Below are 20,744 nucleotides of genomic sequence, written 5' to 3' on the forward strand. Positions count from 1 at the left end.
GAGCTCTTGGAAAAGCACAGAGTGGGTGAAGCTGGAAGGATGCTGCTGGCAGCGGGCAGGAGTGGTCCGTATTTTGTGATGTGCATCCCCGCTTTTTACTTTTATTACATAGTGCCCTGCGCACGTCTTTGTTCCTCGGGGAGGGGGCAGTGTCTCCCCATGCTCATGATCCCACATTTATTATTATTATTATTATTTTTGGGGGGGCATGTCTCCCCATGCTCATGATCCCACATTTATTTATTTAATTATTTTTTGGGGGGAGGCATGTCTCCCCATGCTCATGATCCCACGTTTATTTATTTTGGGGGAGGCATGTCTCCCCATGCTCATGATCCCACGTTTCTTTGTTTCTCCTGGGTGGGGGGGGGGGGGGATTAGCCTCCCTCTCCACCAATCCTCGCACCGGCAGCCGCCGCCACCCCTTGCCGGAGCCGGGGAGGGGGGTGCAGCAGCTTTCATTCAAACTGTTGGCTCTCCACCGAGCGTGTCGGTGGAGGGGCGTGACCAATCGGAGCGCGACGCGATGCATAAATTATGAAAATACGCATCTGCTGATGCCTCGGAAGACTTCGTCAGCACTGTTAAAACAAGTCTGCTCCTTCCTGGCCGGGCAGACGGAAAGCACCCTCGCAGCGGTCAGGGTGGTGGTAGGGGGTTATTTATTTAATTATTTATTGAACCCTCCCCTTCCCCCCCCCTCATCTCTCGCCCTGCGCGGGGCAAACTATAACTGGTCACCCGGAGCTGGACAACCTCAGAGAATCTCTTCCCTCACACACAGCCCCCCACAAAAGAGCGAGAGACCCCCTCAACAGTTCTCATTTAAAAAAATATATATATATCAGGACCGCCTCTAAATATAGGTTTCCCGCGACCCCCTTCCTGGGCGCCATGAGGTGTTGGATTCTGTGCCTGTCCATTGCATGCCTCCTCTCCCCCGCGGACCCCTCGCAGCTGGCCGCCGAAGGGCTCCTTCAAGGTAGGATTATGTAAAGTTGTAGAGTACCTTGCAAACCTTTCAGGGTATATGTATCTGCCCTTGCCCAACCGCTCAGCTCCCTTCGTGTGAGTTTAAATCAGGCCATCCGGTTTTGTATCTGTGTATATCCATTATATGCCCCCTTGTAATGGCCGTGTTTTTAGTTCTCATAATTGTATTGTTTACATTGCATTTATAGGGCGCTTACTACCCATGACGAGGCGTTGAAATTGCACCCTAAGTCGTTCATACCGTGGCGTGGGTCTGTAACTCGTGATTCACCTGTGTGTGCTTCAATAGATCCATTTCCAAAAAGGTTTTCGCGCTTCCTGTGTTTTGGGGGCGGATGGGTGACCTAGGGGCCCACGGTTAAAGTGCATCGTGGTTTTCCTCCTATGTATGTATATCTTGTTCTCTCTTTCATAAAATCATCAAACTTTTTTTTTTTTTAAAGTGCACCATGGGTAATATGAGACAGGTGCGAGCCATACCTAGTCGCCCTCTGTGCATAAAGCGAGGACGCCTCGGGGCTGTTCAGTCCTCAACCTCCGGTAGACGCGAGAGTTCATTCATTCGCTTGCTGGGTTTTGTTTCCGGTGTGAGTGGAAGAATGAATAAATGAATGAACTCGAGTAGCTCCGGCCGTGGGTGCTTGCCCTGGAGCATAGCTGGTTCGGGGGTGGCGCACGGAATTGCGCGCATCTGACTGTGGTTAGCTGCGGCCCTTCGGGTGTAATGGGCGCCGGGTGCGGAGCCGGCATGTTCCCTCGTCCATGTATGGCCTCCTGCGGGAGTGGGCTGGGGCTGAGGGCGTGGATTCTCCCCTTGGCCGCTCTCGGATCGAGCACCGGCAGCAGCTTTCACTTTTCCGAGTCTCGCCTGCGTGTGCTTGAGGTGATTTACGGCACTCTGGCTGCAGCTGCCTTTTGTTGCAGGGGGTGTGGCTGGTACTGTGTGAAAGGTGTGTAGGAGTGAGTGACTGCTGCTGTGCGTGCATTGTCTCTGGCAGCAGGAAGCCACTACCACTGCCCCCCTTCCCGGGAGACGGTGCTGTATGAGTGACTGTCAGTGTTTGCAAAGCGTGTCAAGTAACAGCGACTGGGCCCAGACTGTACCTGCTGCAGAAGGACTGCTAGAAGTTACTGACATCTCGTGGTCACTCACCGCAAGAGGGAGCGCCGGGAGTGTTTGCCGCTATGTGAAATGAGTGTACGGGGAGTGAATGAGTGTGCAAGGCGTGTCGAGTGACAGCCTCTGGGATCAGTGTCTCCTGCTGCAGAAGGAATGCTAGAAGTTACTGCAGGGGGACGCGGCGAGAGTAGCTGGCACTGTTTGACAGGTGTGGGCATGGCTTGCGCTATGCCCAGAACTACTTTTTTTTAGAGAGCTCTGGCACCCTAGTGTCTCTTTCCACGAGGCGGTGTGGCATCCGTTACCTGTTTATTGGAAACCGTGTCATGGGCGAGTGGCACTGCCAGACGAGTCTATTTAGCTAGAGCTTTGCTAGTAGCTGCTGGCCCTGGTGCAGGGACCGTTTCGAGTGCCCTGTTACTGCAGTGTGTCGTAGCAGACGGATTGGCACAGCCTTGGTGCAGGATGTGTGGGGCAGACACTCTGTGGCCCTCTGCATCTCGGTGGAGCTTGTAGTCAGTGGCTGGATTTATCTTGCTGTTTTTGTAGCAGGCACTGTGTGGCTGCTATCTCTGTGTAGAGCAGTGGGTTTCAAACTTTTTTTTAAAGCCGCGACCCCCAGGAAGGAAAAAATCAGATTTTCCCAATTATTCTATTAAGGCTGCAATGTTTAAAAAGTTGTGTTACCTTTTTAAACAAGCAATATTTTCTTTCTGCTAAAAACAAAGCACAGTTATCTGCATAATGCTCCTCTGGGTCAGAGGTCAGAGCCTAGGCGCCAAGATTAAAAACCCCTGGTGTAGCAGGTGGTGGTAGTTATTGACATGACACGTTTGAGGCAGGCTGTGGCAGAAATAACGAGTACTGACTTGTTGAAGAGTTATATGGTAACGGGTGGCACTGCCTTAATGGTGGGTGGCAGGCACCCTGTGGGGCAGACGTCATAGTATAGGGCGACATCAGTGAATTTGAAGCGAAGTCTTTGGTGGTCGCTGTACGGGCTTGTTTGTGAGGCTCTGGTGAAATCAGTTGGCATTGCCTTGAGGCACACTGTGTGCTGGCCCCTTCTTTTGCTGCACAGTTATGTGCTGGTGGTTGGTATTGTTTTGATGCAAAGTGTGGAGCTTTTGAGCGCCTCTTAGCCTATTGATGCAAGGCGTGGGGGCTGTTTCTTTGTGCAGGGGAGGCATCGGCGGTTCACATTGTCTGGATGCAGGGTGCGTGGCCGGCATGTGTGGCCTCTTTTGCAGGGTTGTGCAGCAGTGCTGATCGGCTTTGTCTTGATGCAAGGTGTGGGGCCTCTAAGCCACTAGTTTTGTCTCCTTGCATGACACGGGGCCTGTCTCTGTGCCAGGGGGTGTTGATGCAAGGTGTGGGGCCTCTAAGCCACTAGTTTTGTCTCCAAGCATGACACGGGGCCTGTCTCTGTGCCAGGGGGTGGAGATAGCGCTAGGCATTGTCTAGTCTTGACACAGGGTATGTGGCGAGCACCGACGCACGGTGCGTGGCTGGCACTGGGTGGGCACTTTTGCGTCGGGGTTGTGTGGCAATAGCGCTTGGCATTCTCTAGATGCAGTGCGCGTGCCAAAAGCTGTGTGGGGCCCATGTTTTGGCGCTGGGCTCCGGTAATAACTTCCAAGTGAATGCTGCATTATTGTAAAGAAGCGGGGGCCGCGTGCGGTCAGACGCTTGGATCAAGGAGCGCTGGAGAGCTGCTGCGTGCCATCGCAGGGCGAGTCTGTGTACACAAAATAGTGCAAAGAGTCCTTATCGCAGCAAATGCAAAGACCCGCCTCGTCACGGGGGCGTCATCGGGCAGGTGTGGCGCCCTTGTTTCATGGATCTGGCTGGTACCAGGCTTGTGTCCGCTCATTAAAATGTACTTTGGCTAAGGATGGGTAAAACTGAAGGAATCGTTTGCTCCGTTAGGAACAAAATAAATGTCAGCGCCCCGAGGACTCCTTCCACTGCCGCGTGTGCGGGCAAGGATTCCCCTGTGCGATTGTGTTGGCACTGGCGGCCAGAGGTAGGCTGTGGGCTGGAAAACGTGTTCCAGGCTGCTCTCGCTGGCACGACCGGGTCAAATCTAGTTCTGGGAAGCATCCTGACAGATGCGTAGCTCTTCCCTGTGCGCTCTGTACAGCAGCACGAAACTGCACAATTCTGCACATTGGCACCAGTGCCGTTGGACGAGAGATTTCAAAACTGAGCCGGCGGAACCATACATCCGGCTTGAGTGTAAGCTGACTTACATCATCCAAAGGTATTCGTTGGCACACAAACACTCGCGAAACCTTGTAAAGCTTTTGAGTTTGTTGGTACAAAAGGAAACACTACGAAAGACGCCCAACAGGCTTTAATGTTCCTTGGCTTCACCATTTGTGGGATGTTGATGGCACAGCCGGGGATACTTGAGACCGCTTAATTGTTAGCACAGCTCACGCTCCAACCATTTGTTTTGAGTGTTGGCACGTAGTCATACATTCACTGTGGAGAAGTGTGGCACAATGGTTAGAGCGGCAGACCCTGAAGCAGAGATCTGGCTCAAGACCAGGGTTCAAGTCCTGCTTCGGCAGGTCTTGGGCTCAATTACCTTGGACCAGATCATTCTCGCCTCAGTGCCTAATCTAATTAATGGGTCCCACTCTGTAACTCTGGGCAATAGCTTGCTTAATCTCCACAAGGGCCCCAACAGAGCTTGGATGCCTGGCTTCACCCTTGGTGTGCCCAGGAGTGGGACCCTCACAGGGAAAAAGCCAGGACAGGTTAAAAGCCATGAGGGGTTCCATTGCAGTACGAGTACAGCGCCTTGAGACCCTAATGGGTGAGTAGTGCGCTATACAAATGCAAACTTTACAGTTTACTCAGACTTCCAGCTGGCTTCAGTGTTTGTTGTCACACATGCGCACACTCCAGCACTCGCCTGTCTGACTTTACTGCTCATTGGCCCACATGCTTCTCCATCCAGCCTCCTGAAGTTCAGGTCCCTAGGCACCCAGAGCACCTGCAGGGCGGAAGAATGCATCGAGGTACGACATCCAGGCAGCAGGGCACACCTTCAGTGAGGGCCAGTGTTGAAGGGAGTTCGTTTTGTAACTGCTGACTCAGCCAGAAGTCTTTGCAGCCACACCCTTGCCTTCTGCACACTGTAAAAGTACAATAAAAGGTCACCAAACTGGTTGGCGCGTAGCCAGCAGCAAAGAGGTTCAAATCTAAATGCTACAATTGACATGTTTCTCTGATGGATTCTGCAGCTGGGATCATGAAACAAAATAATGCTAAAAGCAAAACTATTTTTGGGTCTCAAAAAGCACACATTGTCATAGTAGTCCCCAGCACAGAAAGGAACTACTTGGTGTGCTCCGTGCGAAAGGGCAGAAAGTTAGCCAGTGGCTGAAAAGAGCGGACTCTTTGCCCCGAGCTGTATATCTTAGTGGGCAGAAGAAAAATTTGAATGTAAATAACGCATTAATCAACTAACTAAATCAGACACACAAAAATCCGCTAAACCATACACAACCAACCGATGAAAACCCCAGAAATGCAGGAAAACGGTGTCTACATGAGGAAAGGGCACGGATGGTCTAATAATGGTAAAAGGTGCTGGGCAAATGCTGACCTCTCAATGACTGCTGCTCTTAAAACTTTAGCATGTGTTGTACTGCTACTACTTTAACAACTTGCTACTGACAGTATAATTGTTCACTGGTCACTTCTACAATCCAGGTTCTTTGCAGTCCATTTTGAATCTTTTTTTTTTTTTTCTCCCACCAGATGACACAATTGCCAACATGTTGAAGGAGGTGCACGAGCCCGTGGCCACAGAGGCTCTCCACGTGAAGTTCAATACGAAGTTCACCCCAGACTTTGAAGAGCAGGGCTGTTACCTCTCTGTGGGCCAGGACAAGTGCCTCGAAGACTGCCACTTCAATATAAGCGCCAAGACCTTTTTCGTCATCCATGGATGGACGGTAAGCACACTTCAGTAATGGAGGTACATAATATAAAACATGGTGCAACGTGCTAGGGAGTTTTTTGTTCATTTAGGAACACCACTCCATGCGTTGTGAGACTTGACTGTAGTTCATTCTTCAGTGGGATGGCCCTACTTTCTGCTCAGTGTGTAGAGGGTGGCATGCTACAGTAATACCCACTGTGCTGCCAAGCCGCACTCATGGGTGGGTTTCCAGGTTCTGCTGTAAACCTTACTGGTACCAAGACCAGGCTCAGTGTGGCTTGTATCTTCCCTTGAAGAATTCAGTTCTTCCTTGAGAGGGAAGTCAACGGTAGCTTTACTCAAGCATTTTACTGTCTGAGGATCTTCTCTGGGGTGGTGGCTACTTGTTGCAGTTTTATTCTATGCTCTGCTGCAGGGAGACAATCTACCACTTCCAAAATAGCAGTTTTACATTGCTTTTGGATTTGATTAATCTATATCGGCCTTGTCTGGACACCTACACAGTGGATTACCATTGCAACTCCATGCTGTAGTCGAGGTGTTGGGTTCAAAGCCCTTTACAGTTGTACAATATAGAATTTGCTTGGACTCTTGTTCCAATGATGGCTCTCCAGAACCCACACATTGACAAATTAGATGATCCTGGAGAAATTATCACCTTTAGAGAAACTAAAAAGCACTTTAAAAAATAGATAGGCTTGAAGGATAAAGCAACCGTTAGGATGGAAGCGGTTGTGCAGTAGATATAGATGGATGTACTTCTTCTTGACCATCTTGAAAATGATCAAAGTGAACTGGGATCTGTCTGGCACTGCGATAGAAAATGGGCTGTTGTTGTTCCCAAAATGGGTGCATCACTCTTGGTTGGGCAAGCAGCCGTGAAAGTACCTAATCAGAACCCAGAAACTGGCATCTGAGTGTGGATTTTTTGAGATGGCACTTGGGATATCCTGCAATGCTGTAAAGGCACTAAGGAGAGATTGGGCCTGTGACATAACGTCAGCCACGATGCTCTACCACAAGGTGCCTTCTCACGCCATTTAAGTTCTGGATCCAAGCTGTGCCTTAGTGCTTCGTATGGAGATTTAATAAATTGCCTAACCTCCACCAGTGAGTTTGCAGTCTGAAACTTAACCATAGTCTAGTTCTGTGACTTTGAAAACTGTTTCGCCCATTCCTTCCATACGTCTTGCAGGGATTTCATTTTTGAATCAGGATATCATGGCATTGCTTCAGATCTTGCTCTGGCAGTGACAGTTGAGCATGGGCACTGTAAAACATGGCATTATGTAACATCATCCTTTGTTCTGGGATGGATGTGTGGGAGGGAGGAGGATAGGAGCGGTAACGTGATGTGGTGGTTAGGATGATTATTTATCATAACCATCCGACATGGAGCTTTGCCCCTCTTGTAACTTTCGTGGTATCAAATTGGCCAACATAGCTTCTTGTCTCTATCCTTCTTGATCACTGATAATTCCTTCAAGTGACCATGACTTGTAATGTTTTACTCATATCGGTGCAACCCTCTAAACAAGGTTGACTCATGCCAGTGTATTGCTTCTCATGTGGCTGTCCTGCGGAGAGGTACAGGAACACTGAAAATTGTATCTTGGCAGAGAAGAAGAGATTGAATCATGGCACGTGATACGCTTAAAAGACGTTTTGCCTTGCCACATTGTTATAAAATATGGGCTCCAAGATTAATATCTACAGGGGAGAGTAAAGGAGGTACCCTTCCCACTAATTCTGGATTTTCACATCATGTTGTTGAATTATGTACCACAATTGTATTTACAAACAGTTAAATGGGACCTTGTAATTTTAAAGTCTCAAAGACCCCCTCCCCCTCCCCTCTCCCACAAGCTCTTAAACAATTGTTTTTGTTGGCACCAACACTTGTCTGATGCCTAAAATCCTTGTATACACCTATTTTGTCATTCAGTAACCTAGTTTTAAATTGAAGATAATAGGTATTTATATCTTAAGAACATTTATGCAGTAGAAGCACCAAACTAGCTATAAAAAAAAAAATTAGCAGCCAATGAATGCTAAAGTTGTATTTTGTCCATGTTTGGCTACAGGCATGAGTGAACAGTCTGTCAACGATAAAGACCATTGCATTTGATAAAGGCACCTCTAATACGTTTGTGGCTGCCGGACAATGACCACTTGAATAGCACCATGATTGTACAGCACTGCATTGCATGCTTTATACCAAGCACTTGAAAGGAAAATCTCCTGATGTGTGATTGTGAAAGACACAATATGGTTGGTGGGAACATAGCATGTTTCTTCATGGTTGGCTGGACAGTGGATTTGTTTAACCGTGCCCTCCCCCTCTTTGTGTAGATGAGCGGAAGCTTTGAAAGATGGCTGGAGTCGCTTGTGCTTGCTCTTAGGGAAAGAGAGCTGGAGTCTAATGTGGTTGTGGTTGACTGGCTTCCTCTCGCCCATCAACTCTATCCTGATGCTGTGAACAACACCAAGGCCGTGGGAGAAGACATTGCAAGGCTACTGAATTGGCTATCGGTAATTATTTGTTTGAAGTTGGAACAAGCTCATTTAGATTACACATTTTTGTGTTTGCAGAGGAAATGTCTCAACGCTCATTGAAATGCATTTGTGTATATATATATTTTTTTTTATTTTAATTTTTAATTTTTATTTTATATAATATTTGGTAGCTGTAATAGAGATGTCCCTACTGTTGGCATAACTTGGAGGGTCGGGTGGTCTTGTAGCCTTTTGTCTTGCGAAATACCTAAACTATAATTTTTCTTTTTTTTCTGTAAAAGTCTGCATCAGTGACAGTTGTGGACTGTAGCATTGCATACTTTTCTGAGCGAATGATCTGCCTGTATGGTATATGTATTTGTGACCTGGCATTCAACCACTGACCGCCTGCAGCATGCGCTTTCCCTCACACTTCACTCTCTTGCTGGCTTATAAATACAGTCTTGTGGTAGGAGACTGTGGGGTGTTGAATACTTTTGTCTTTCTTGCAGGAGAAGTGGAACTTTCCACTCCACAAGCTTCACCTGATCGGCTACAGTCTTGGTGCTCACGTGGCTGGGTTCGCGGGCAGTTTTGTGAACGGCACCATTGGAAGAATTACAGGTTTGTTTCACCCCTTTCTTAAACAAGGAGGATTGGACCGCTATTTCTGTGGTATCCATCTTAGTGAGCACCAGATTCTTCCTATGCTATCCCTTCCTTCCATTTGAGGTAACCTATTCTGTATTTCACACATCAAGAAACGCGTACCTCCTTACTGATTTCTGTCTCCTAAAATGCCGGCTATTGGTGGAGAACATGAATTGACAGGGCCTTGTACATAAAGCGCTACATAAAGCTTGCTGTATTCTTTAAAAATGGATAAAAGACTTTTTGAGCATGTTATGTGTTACACAGATGTCTTTTGAAGGAGGAAGTGGACTCCAAAGGCAGGATTGGGTATTCAAGAAGTTGGCAAGGTGTAGGTGTTCTAGACCAAGGTGATGTCCATTGGAGGGATCGGTTTTATAGCTGCAATATATATATATATATATATATTTTTTCTTGAAGGAATGCAAGCATTTCACAGATGCCAGTGGGCTGAGTGTCTAAAACACTGGCCTGCATAAAGCAAAGATAAAAAGAAATGCTATCTACTGCTTGTGTGCGTTTGTAACCATACTTACTTTTTTTATTACAATAATTTGGCTGCTTTCTTCACCTTTCTCTCCACCTGGGGTGCTGCATGGCCTTAAAAGTCTGGCATCGCCTAGAATGTCCGAATTGGTGAGCGATTTTGTAAATCCAGATTCGCACAAGAACATGATCATAATTATTATCCAATAACACAACTACCGTATAGGTTTCTAGACTTGGGACTCTAGAATTGTATGGTTGTGAAATGCATAACTACCTTGTGTCTAGCTTGCATTGACTGGCCAGTGTAGTGCGCTGATCCTGTAGCCCCCTCATTTCCACCAGAACTTGGAATCATTCGTTGTACAGCTTCATACTGGTGCTGGTAGTAAAGTATTTTCCCTTTTCTTTTTCCTTACATCTTTATTTCTGCTATTAGCGAACCCAAAGCTGACTTTTAGAATGTATGTGTTTGTAGAAGTCTTCTTCTAAGACTGAGTATCATCTTTGATGTTCCCTTGAGTGCAGTACTGTCCTCCACTCAAGCATTGTTGGAAGGCGGCTACACTGATTAATTATGCTTGTGGACCACTTAAGTTAAAGCCTTCCTTAGATTTTCTTAACTTTTGGTGCTGTGCCCAAGGGGATACATTTAGTTTATGTAGACGGGCAAACTAGTGGGCCACAACATAAATTTTCTAGTGAGCACTTATTTCTATAAATCTTTTGATGTCTTTCAGGTTTGGATCCAGCTGGCCCGATGTTTGAAGGAGCAGAGCCAGACCAGCGCCTCTCCCCTGATGACGCAGACTTTGTGGACGTACTTCATACTTACACACGAGGGGCATTGGGCGTGAGCATTGGGATCCAGATGCCCATCGGCCACATGGATGTGTATCCTAATGGAGGGGATATTCAGCCTGGCTGTGGCTTTGGCGATGTTCTGGGAGCGCTAGCATATGGAAGTGAGTTTTGGCCAGTAGACTTGTGGTTAAGCCATTTTGGATGCAACTGCGCATCTTCTAGGCTAGCGGATGTTAACCTTTTGACTCCGGGGATCCCCCACTGAATTATTGGAATCCAGGCACCCCTATTGAGTGGTAGCTGGGGACCCTCAGCCTAAGCAATTTCTATAACTGGAAACTCAGAACAATAGACAACATTATAGAAGAAAATATATACCAATTAAGTTCTCTAACATTGAAATATTTAATTCACAATAAAATATAGGAACATTAAAAAAATTGTAATTTCGCTTCTTCAGTTGTATGTTCTTTTATTAATTTAGATTTTTATTAATGTTAATGTTATTTGGCTTTGTAAAACAGTTGCAGACTCCCTGAATAGGTGTTGCGGACCCCCAGGGGTCCTTGGACTACAGGTTAAGAACCACTATTCTAGGCTCTGGGCAAAAACAGATGTTAGCCCCGTTTTGGGTGCACTTACCTTTCTCTGTATTTGCAAGCCACTTATTGAGATATAGGTTGAGGTTTGGTATTGTGCGTGTGTGTCAGTATTGAAGCTCTTCTGTGCTTTGATTGTGCCCATTTAAAGATTTAACAACTGGATACCAGCCTTTCTTCTGGCAGATTATGATCTCCTCTTGTGAGTCGTAAGAAGTGGATGGGTGGAAAATGTAGAAGTAAAGCTTCAGCTAGGGGACTACAACAGTATTATTAACTTAGCTTTTATCTGAAATTTTGTCATATCCACACATTCCTTTGTATAGTGTCAAACTAGGCTGCACACACTTCTTGAAATTATTAATATTTATTCTCCAATTAGATGGAAGTAGCAAGTTTTATAGTGAGTGGGACCTCCGGTTGTGGAATTTGTAAAGGAAATATGTTTGAAATAACGTGAGGTTTCCTATAAATATGCAACAATAACTAAATCCACTCCCCTTGGTAAAGAACTCTATTCAGTCAGAACATTTAGAGCTGAAAATGTTTACTATTTTTCAGTCCACTTTTAGAAATGAAAAGGTTTAATATTTTTCTGGCTACAGTTGCAAAAATGTGTATCCTTTCAGTTACATTTAGCAGAAGTCGGCCATTTTGGAATGGGCAACATACTTGCTTTTCCAGCCCTCTTAAGGTTCTATATGCTTTATAATGGTCTGTGTGAGCAGAGCAGCCAAATTAATCAGTTACCGTGTTTTCAGATATTGGCGAAGCCCTGAAATGTGAACATGAACGGGCAGTGCATCTTTTCGTGGACTCACTCGTGAACCAAGACAAAGAAAGCTTGGCCTTTCGATGCACAGACTCCACCCGCTTCAAGAAGGGCATCTGCCTGAGCTGTCGAAAGAACCGCTGCAGCAACATTGGGTACAATCTGAAGAACACCAGGAGCAAAAGAAGTAGCAAGATGTACCTAAAGACACGGGCAGATATGCCTTTCAAAGGTAAGAGCATGGCTTGTCGCTTTCTGAGATGTCATAAGTGCAGGAATTGGGACTATTGCTTAAAATTCATTCAAAGGGTAGCTTTTTTTTTTTTTTTTTTTTTAAACTTTAATTTGCATGTGACCAAGTTATGAGCGTTGCCTAAAGCAGTTCGAAATGTACACTTCACTAAAAAACATTACCGCATGATTATGCCTGTAGGAGAGGCGGGCCAAAGCTTTAGATCATGTAAATGATAAAGCTGAGTGATATAAGGCGGAAATAGGACCGAGGGAGGGTATGTAAGAGTAGCAGTAACCAAGATATTGGTAAGACAAAAAGCACCAATAGTGGTGTAGCCATTCCATACCCTTCCCCTCCAAAAAAAGCTGCAAAGTTAAGAAATGCAATAATGCCTGAGCACATGAGCTTCAGTACCCCACCTCCCCACACCAAGGTATTGGGGCGTGTGCCTACAGAACGCAAAGGCTCGTGGCCATGGCTGCTAGATTGATGTAAGTTTGGTTGTTGTCTTTATTTTTTAATTTAATTTTGTTTATTTACTTTGGGATTCCCAATTCTAGAATGCTGGCCCATGCTAAGTCCATTGGCTATCTGTTTGTGTTCTTTTCCCAGGTTTTGGGGGGGGGGTGCTTGGTACTGTCCTGCAGTTGTGGAAAAGTCCACTTAAATTTACACAGGATTGTTTTACTTGGTGAGGGCAGCGTTTATCTTGGAGGTGGGGGTGGTCTGAAGGCATAATGTAGTCCTAGGAAAGAGCCGGCCTATCTGGTACTGCTTAACTAATGATACTTGTTGGGCCCCTTTAACGATTGGGGCGTAAACCACAATGTGTATGCTTAGCCCGTGTTTATTTCATGGATCACTTGGCTGTTTCCATGACCGCTGTAATGGTTCAGGTTTGGTGTTGCACGGAGAGTTTGTGATTAATTCACACAACTGGGTTATCGATTTGGCATTTACGCCGTAGATGTGGCTGTTTTATCTGCAAGCAGAGTATGCTGGTTGGACTGGTCCAGCCTCCCACGTTGCTTGTGACAATGGCAGTATAGCAAATGTCTTCACCAGGCTGTCCTCTGCAACAGTCCGCTGCTCCCATGACTTCTAGATATTTAGTGAGCCAAGGACATTTGTGAGGCACAAAGAACCATTTGGCAATCTGTCTCTATTTCTGCAAGTAATTGAGTATGATATGGCATTTTACTGATCAGTGTGTGGGGACGATCAGATTTTTGCTGAAATTTTTCTGGGCATGCTGTTCAGGGTGCAGGGTTGGTCACATTGGGTAGTTTACATAATTATTATCTTCTATTTGATAGACTATTTGTGAAACTTTATTTTTCAGCTTATCACTATCAGATGAAAATGCACATCTTTAACTACAACACCTTGGAGGAAGATGAGCCAAGTTTTACTGTTGAACTTTATGGCACAGATAATGACACACTCCCGCTCGCTCTGGAAATGTAAGTAGCATAGATTCTTTAACTGAATCCTTAAGAGCCAAGTGTTGCCCTTTACATTTGAGCCTGTGCAAATGGTGATGGTGATGCTATCTGGACCATAGGTCTCAAATCATTGAGATGGAGCTGCCATTTCAATAAACCTGTTCTGCACTAAAGCTAAGATAGTGGCTTCTTGTGGCTGGTAGTATGAATTTGCTTCTACTGGTTTGAATGTGGTCCATTTTGTTATTCTAAAGACCCACAATGGTACTCTTGTTATGTCCTACACATGGCAAGCTGAGCTCCAACGCTGTACTAATTTTAGAAGGGAACATTAAGATCCTGGTATCTCATTCCTCTGCTGTATGCTTCCTTCTCTCACCCACTGGTATGGATCCTTGCTTTACACACGAACATCCAAAACCATGTCCACCAAGACCTCTTGGGAGAACCCACATGAATTCATTCAGACTAGCTGTATCCAGTTCTGCATCTGCCTGAGACCTATCAGTGGCACAGAACACAGAAGTCATCACCCCTTTGATAATCCTAATCCTGATAATCCCGCTGTTAGATTAGATGGGCATGTTTCTGAATTTCTCTTCTGCTTCCTTTGATGCACAGTTGACCACAAATTATTGCAGTATTTCATGGGCTGGGCCTGTGTTCATTTCCTGTGCCGAATGCCAGCCTAGTAAGAACAGTAAGTGCTTGGTGCTGGAATGATCATTCTTCCTCTTTCGGTCACTCTGCATTCTTGATCTATCAGCCCAGTAGCTACTACCTCCTTAAATCCAAGAGGTTTATTACCACAAATGTGAGGAACATGACCATCTCCATCAAACCTTTCATCTAATCTTCACTTCTTTTGACACGTTGACCTAATAATAGTCATAAAGCTGTGATTTCAAGCAAGACATGCAAATGTCAAGTTGGAAGTCCTTGTTAATGTAAGCTAATTGTTTTCCCAACCTTTTGTGGTACTGAAAAGGTGAACGAAAAGAAGGCAAATCTATATGCCATCTTGAATATCAGTATTGATAAGTCTGAATACTCGCCTGAACTGTCCGATCACTACAGACAGCCATCTATGTAGATTCTGCCAAGATCGACACCCAACAGTGCAACACTCTTCAAACATCAAACTTGCAAAATAAGTATATCAATAACCCCTTATTTCATCACCACCACAAATTTCCTTCCCACTCCTGCATCTTCCGCCTTTTAAGGAGAAGTGGTGGGTTCATGCGAGAGATTTTATGGAAACACACGAGAAATCAGTGGGGCTCTACTTGGATCTGGTTGGTGGTGGGAGCAGGTTTTCAGGGTCGATAAATGTGTATGCAATTGGAAATATATTACATAGTTGCTGGTTGTGTTGAAGGTCTGGGTACCCTGAGCTTAAAATAAATAAATGTCCAACCTGTAAACCTACAAGGGGGAAGACCACCTAGCTGGGTTACAAATAATGTCGTTTGTACTAAGGATCTGTGCTTGATAAGGCTTCCTGTAGCAAATATTGGTTGTAGCATATTAGTATGCTTTATCAAAGATGAGCCCAGTGTTGGAACTTCAGCTTTTGGTGATGTTTTAAATAACTGGAGATTTTGTGATGCCAAATATGCCTTGCAGGATTAATGAAGTTTGTATCTTGATTTTCAGACCTGATCAGATTGGCTTCAATTTCACAAACACCTTTCTAGTTCACACGGAAGACGACGTTGGCGACCTCTTAAAAATTAAACTCTCCTGGCAAGGGACATCTAAGACCTGGACCTCCTGGTGGAAAGGTCTAAAGAGCTACTACTGGGCTCCAGGTGATGCCAAAAAGGAAGAATTGCACATCCGGCGCATACGTGTGAAGTCTGGGGAAACCCAAAAGAAGTAAGCGTGATTGTCATAGCATCTGTTTCATTAGTTTGTCACTTTTTTGCGCCCATCTTGTGGTAAACTTGTAAAGAAGGGATTGAAGGCACTGTCTAGTGGCATGTTACTCGATGAGCCGTGTCCGTGCTTGCACCAACAAAGGACACACTTTTGCTAGAACATTCAACAGTCGCCTTTTAATGAGTGGATTTGTTAGTTCATCAGTCTCTCGTTTTCTATGTCGTCCTAGACCAGGTGACCACCTATCTGCAGTCCTTGTATACGAATCTGGCAGGGTCATAATTAGTTGTGGGCCTACTACAAAGTGATGACCTTGCACAGGAGCACAGTTGAATTTGCATCCATAGATTACAAACCTGCGTCCTAGACCGAGGATTTGTGGATATTTATGATCAGAATTATTATGTTTTAATTGCAGAAAAAGTACGAAATGCACTGTATCCTCATTCTCGAATCCAGTTATGCTGCTAGAAGCCTATGGGTTGTACCTGGAAATCTCACAGGAGGCACATATAAGCGAGGACCTAGCACACATGAAGCGTAGAGCAGTGGTTCCCAACCTGTTGTCCCGGGACCCCTGTGGGTCTGTGAAAAATCCTCAGGGGGACCGCGACTCTTGGAAAATAAATAATATTAACAGATTGGGTCCCCAGCTTTCAGTAATGACTCTGGGGGGGGGGGGGGGGGGGGTCCCCAGATTCTAATAATGATTCAGTGGGGGTACCCAGGTTCTAGTATTGATAAAGTGGGAGTCCACAGAAGTCAAAAGGTTGGGACCCACTGGCGTAGGGGATAATGCCAATTGGGACGCACAGAAGTCCTTTTAGGCATGGATTGCAGCAGTTTGGTTTACAGCATGCCCTACACAGGGCGTAATCTCCTAAAGATCCGAAGCGTCATCTAGGGCAAACACAGATTTGAATCTAATCGCCTAGGTTTTTATTTACTTATTTATGAATTCATTTATTTTGTATTTGACCGAGTCCCCGTGCCTGACTTTGATGTTTCTTGCATGGCTTCCTGAGTTCAGATATTGTGAACCATGTTGTACATTTGATATTGTATTTACATAGAGCGAGGCAAAACCTTTTACATTTATTGTATCACAACGAAAAAGTTCGTTCTCGATGGTGCGTTTTTTTTATTTTTTATTTTTACTTGCCTTAATCTGCAGCTCCTCCCCCACCAAGTGCCAAATATAAATCCTGACACCTAGATACCAGCTCCCTTAGTTTCTTTCTTTCATGTATTCTGTTGTACATAGTCAAAGTTGTATGTGTTTCTCAGCGCATAAGCTCCTGTTCATTAATTTTCTCCACTTCATAGGTTTACATTCTGTGCTGAAGACCCTTTGCTCGTTAACAATAAGATCACGCCCGGTGGGGAGCTTTGGTTTGTAAAGTGTCGTGACGGCTGGGAAGTGACCAGAGGGAAAAGGTAACTTTTTTTCCTCACTTCGTTAGGTTTCTTATGATTTACATGCTTTTCTGCCTGTGCTTGAAATTGACTTGCTTTCTGGTGCCTGCAGTCTTACCTGAACAGGGAATAGGTGACCAATTGTCTAGGCCTGTTGCCCTGGGAACAAAGTAAACTCCTTCTTTGAGATGAAGTTTGTGCTTGGCGGTGCCGACACACCCTCCAGAGCAAAAGTTTTGCACCGCCTAACCTTCTAGACTTTGAAGAGGATTATACTTCAAGTCCTGCTTTTGGTCTAAGCTGGCACAAAATTCATTCTTGATTGCAGGCCCTGCAGAGTGAAACTCTAGGGGTGGTGCAGCGAATCTTGTTTTCTTAGACAATAAAGGGGAGGGCCACACATCCATCATGGAAGAGCAACAGCACAACATTACTGAAGCACATATTCTGTCCCTACAACTCAGCATCCGAAGATGCCTTTTTTAGGTACCGGGTCTTACTTGCCTCTAAAAGCATAGTCTGCAACTTTGCAGCCTTCTGGTGGCTGTTCTCCGCTACAACCTGCACGTGTACTTGTGGCATGCCCACTTGCCAACACAACCTGAACTCCAACTCAGACCCACCAACCCTTTCACACTGGGGGAGGGGGAACATCCTTAATGTGACTTTAGCACTTTTGACCCAAATGGCAGCATTGTCTTTAAAAGTGGCTTTCTGCCAAACGGACCGTAGCTTCTAAATTTGAGGCATTTTCCTGCTGCATCTCAAATAAGGACTGAACTATGAAACTAATGCCAGTGGTTGTAGGAGAGGAGGAACTCTGGCCAGTCAATGCTTACTTCTTTTATGCTTTCAGTTTTTTTGGCGGCTTAGGTTTTGTTAATTGTGCCTTAGATTGATGCAAAACGTGCCTGATTTTTCAAACAATGAGACTCAACCACGAAAGCAGCTTCTTTCGCTCAGGAAGGAGGGACATTTACATCCTATTTTTACTAAAAGCATTTTATTTGTTTTCGTTTGTTCCAGGTTTCATTTGAACTCTGATCATGGCTTGCACTGAAGACTGACATTAAACCAAGTTTGCCAAAAAAGCTCTTGATGAGAAGCTCCCGCACAATCTGAACCCCCAAGTGCCGCGTGGTGACATGGCTGTGAACGCACTGAGGAGCACACGTTTCCCATGGTGGAGGGTTGGTAGCTGGTTTCTGGTCCTTCACACCTCTCCCCTCACACTCCTGTTACTATGGATCCAATCAGAGGACCATCTAAAACCAAGAAAACTGGCCCCACGGCACAAAGTAGAGCACTTCTAATTTTCCTGTGCCTGCACTCTAACGTGCTGCAAGGAAAGGACTTCAGGTTACATTTTTTAGCCCTTTTTTTTGTGGCAAGGTCCCAGGTATATGCTGAGTTGGGTGTTGGATGCTGACAAAGACCTTGATTTGGGCACAGTTCACTGACTCGTTCTTCAGAGTTGAATTGAACTGGGAAGGAACCATACTCTTTCCGGCTATAAGATTGCACTTAGTATGATTCAGAACCGGCTACGATCAGATTTAGGAAAAAAAAAAAAAATAGAAATTCAAAAACCCTGGTCTGTACTCGGGATCTGTGTTCTGCTGCTTCCCTGTTCTCTCACCTGTTTGCCCTTGTTTATTGTAGCATGTTTGGGATTGTCTTTTTTTGTTTACTTCCTCCATTTGTGGGAGATTGAACACAGATCTGTATGTATGCACCCTAGCCGCTGCTATGCAGTAGTAAGTGGGTGCATGTGTTTAAGGGCAGGTTCACAGTTGTCAGTATTTCATGCGCATGCCGGCCAACCACCCTACATTCGTACTTGCGTCACCACGGTCTTAAGAAGTAGAATAATGGAAGCAACGGTTGTGCTCCTGTTGTTGCCGTTTCCTGCATTTGTTGCTTGTACCAGTGGGAATTGTGAAGAGGATGCCCTTTGAATTCTGTTTGCTCAGGTCTCCCTGAGCACTGGTAGACTAGCACTGATTTATGTTTTTACAGTTCACCAGTGTTTGGAGTTATTATTATTTTTTTTTGGGTGGGGGGTGGGCAGTCTTGAAAACCTTAGGTGGTTTAAGTGTGTATGAAGGCATATGTGATTGAAGTGGACCCCTTCTCAACCCATAAATCCTAGATATTGCTTCAAATCAGTGGGGGTGGACATGCACACATTTCAGTGGCTTTCCTGGAAGAGCAAACATCCGGAATTTAATTTGTTTTTGCTAACAATGCGTCTAAGTTTAGCAGATATTTATTAGTAATTTTTAACGTATTTTTTTGGTATGTGTGCTGCTCTAGTAAAAGCTAGTCTTTCTAGATTTGCTGTGTGCACCTACTCCTATATTAAAAGATTAACTCTGCCTTGTCATTGGCTAGAGAAATGTGAAAGGCAGCACATGCTCTCAACTGTGTCAAACAAAATGGCTCCTAAGAAATGAAGTTGTAGAAGCCCCACATCCACAAAGAATATATTGAAACAAATGTTGAATCCTAAAAGGAGAAAGGGTTGTTTCTAGGAGGCTAAGCAGAGCAAGTTCATGAATGTTGGGCAGGCTTTGCTCGATGAATTGCTGGTCATTGTTATATGGCCATGTGATTCTGTTGAAATGAACATGCACACCCGGGTCATTGCCTGACACATTGCTCTCGAGTTGCCCATTGAATGCACTTGTGAACTTTTTGTACATTAAATTATTTTTGTAGGTGGGGGTTGAGCAGATAACTTTGCTCGTGTGCTGAAGCTTGCATGAAAGCACTCTCAATGTAAGGTTGACCATAAATGCACCATAATGGTGCGAGAAGAAAACTGGACACTTTGCATATATGTTTGTCAGTCATGACATACTGTCATCCGTGACATAATACCCTTCAGCTTTGTAAATGTAAGTTTTGTTTTCTGTTTATTGGCTAAAACGTATATATATATTTTTTTTATACCACCTAATCACAGAATAAGCAGCCTAAAAAAAAATATATATGTATTTTTTTCTAGTACAAAGTAGAGAATGTTCATTGGCTCTGAATATTTTGATACGTCAGATACCAAGGCTTCAGTGTTTTTGTCCCTTATAGCCCTCTGCCTCTCTCCACACGAGGACCAACCATGAACGATTCTAGTGAGTCGGGATCTCATTCCACGTTGACGTTAGTCTCCATTGGGACTGATGGGGCACTGTTGTGAACTTTCTTGTGTGCACATTGAAGCCTATGATACTCGTGATGCCTTTTTATCATTATGCCATATTTATACAGTTCTCCAAATCTTTGTATGTATATTATGTATAAATTGTAGTATTTATTTTCTATGTATATAATATAAAAATGTTAGTTGCACATGCTTTTTGAATTAACAGTGACTACTTTCGGAAAAATAAAATAAACAGTTGTTTGGAGAAATATTTGGGCTAATTTCTGGAGACGTCATGCATTGATCATTGGAATTTTTGAAACTGTTTAAGCACAAAAGGTCTTTTGAGCCACTGGTTGGTTTCAATTGTTTCAGGTGATGATCACCTTGTTCAGCTTTTATTTCCTAGAAGCTGATTTAGTTCTTTCTCCACCCCTACAACTCCCCCACACACGTCAAAGACGTTTGCGATGATAATACCACATGTCTAATGTTGAATCCATATTCTACACAAGAGGAAAGTAGGTTATCTAAAATGCACAACCACTCTTGGTAAAAACCAAGTTGCTGGAATGGCAATAAAGAGATTGGCGATTTACCACATCTGCTCTTGTTTTCTTGCAGAGCTGTAGCGAGGTTCTGGGACAAAGTGTTTTTTTTTTTAAATTATTTTTTTCTTCTCTCCCCATTATTTGGCTTTCAGATTGAACGCAAGTTCTAATCTATTGTTATGGGTTTTC

At 44.7% G+C, this 20,744-nt stretch overlaps 1 protein-coding gene across 1 annotated transcript; it reads left to right on the forward strand.

Annotated features, from left to right (window-relative positions):
- The first annotated feature begins 612 nt into the window (after window positions 1-612).
- LIPG (lipase G, endothelial type) lies at window positions 613-20,270 on the forward strand. Its single transcript, XM_069219208.1, has 10 exons — window positions 613-982; window positions 5,888-6,084; window positions 8,424-8,603; window positions 9,080-9,191; window positions 10,445-10,669; window positions 11,869-12,111; window positions 13,457-13,577; window positions 15,219-15,440; window positions 16,770-16,880; window positions 17,886-20,270. The coding sequence occupies exons 1-10, from the start codon at window positions 895-897 to the stop codon at window positions 17,917-17,919; spliced, it is 1,533 nt and encodes a 510-aa protein (XP_069075309.1). The 5' UTR covers window positions 613-894; the 3' UTR covers window positions 17,920-20,270.
- Window positions 20,271-20,744: the final 474 nt, after the last annotated feature.

This window comes from Pleurodeles waltl, chromosome 1_1 (assembly GCF_031143425.1).
Source record: "Pleurodeles waltl isolate 20211129_DDA chromosome 1_1, aPleWal1.hap1.20221129, whole genome shotgun sequence".
NCBI classification, from domain to species: domain Eukaryota; kingdom Metazoa; phylum Chordata; class Amphibia; order Caudata; family Salamandridae; genus Pleurodeles; species Pleurodeles waltl.

Excerpts from the sequence above, each read along its gene's own strand:
- LIPG (XM_069219208.1), top strand. The coding sequence starts at position 895 with ATGAGGTGTTGGATTCTGTGCCTGTCCATTGCATGCCTCCTCTCCCCC. Across the intron at positions 6,085-8,423 it reads TCGTCATCCATGGATGGACG|ATGAGCGGAAGCTTTGAAAG; the intron begins GTAAGCACACTT and ends CTCTTTGTGTAG. Across the intron at positions 9,192-10,444 it reads CACCATTGGAAGAATTACAG|GTTTGGATCCAGCTGGCCCG; the intron begins GTTTGTTTCACC and ends GATGTCTTTCAG.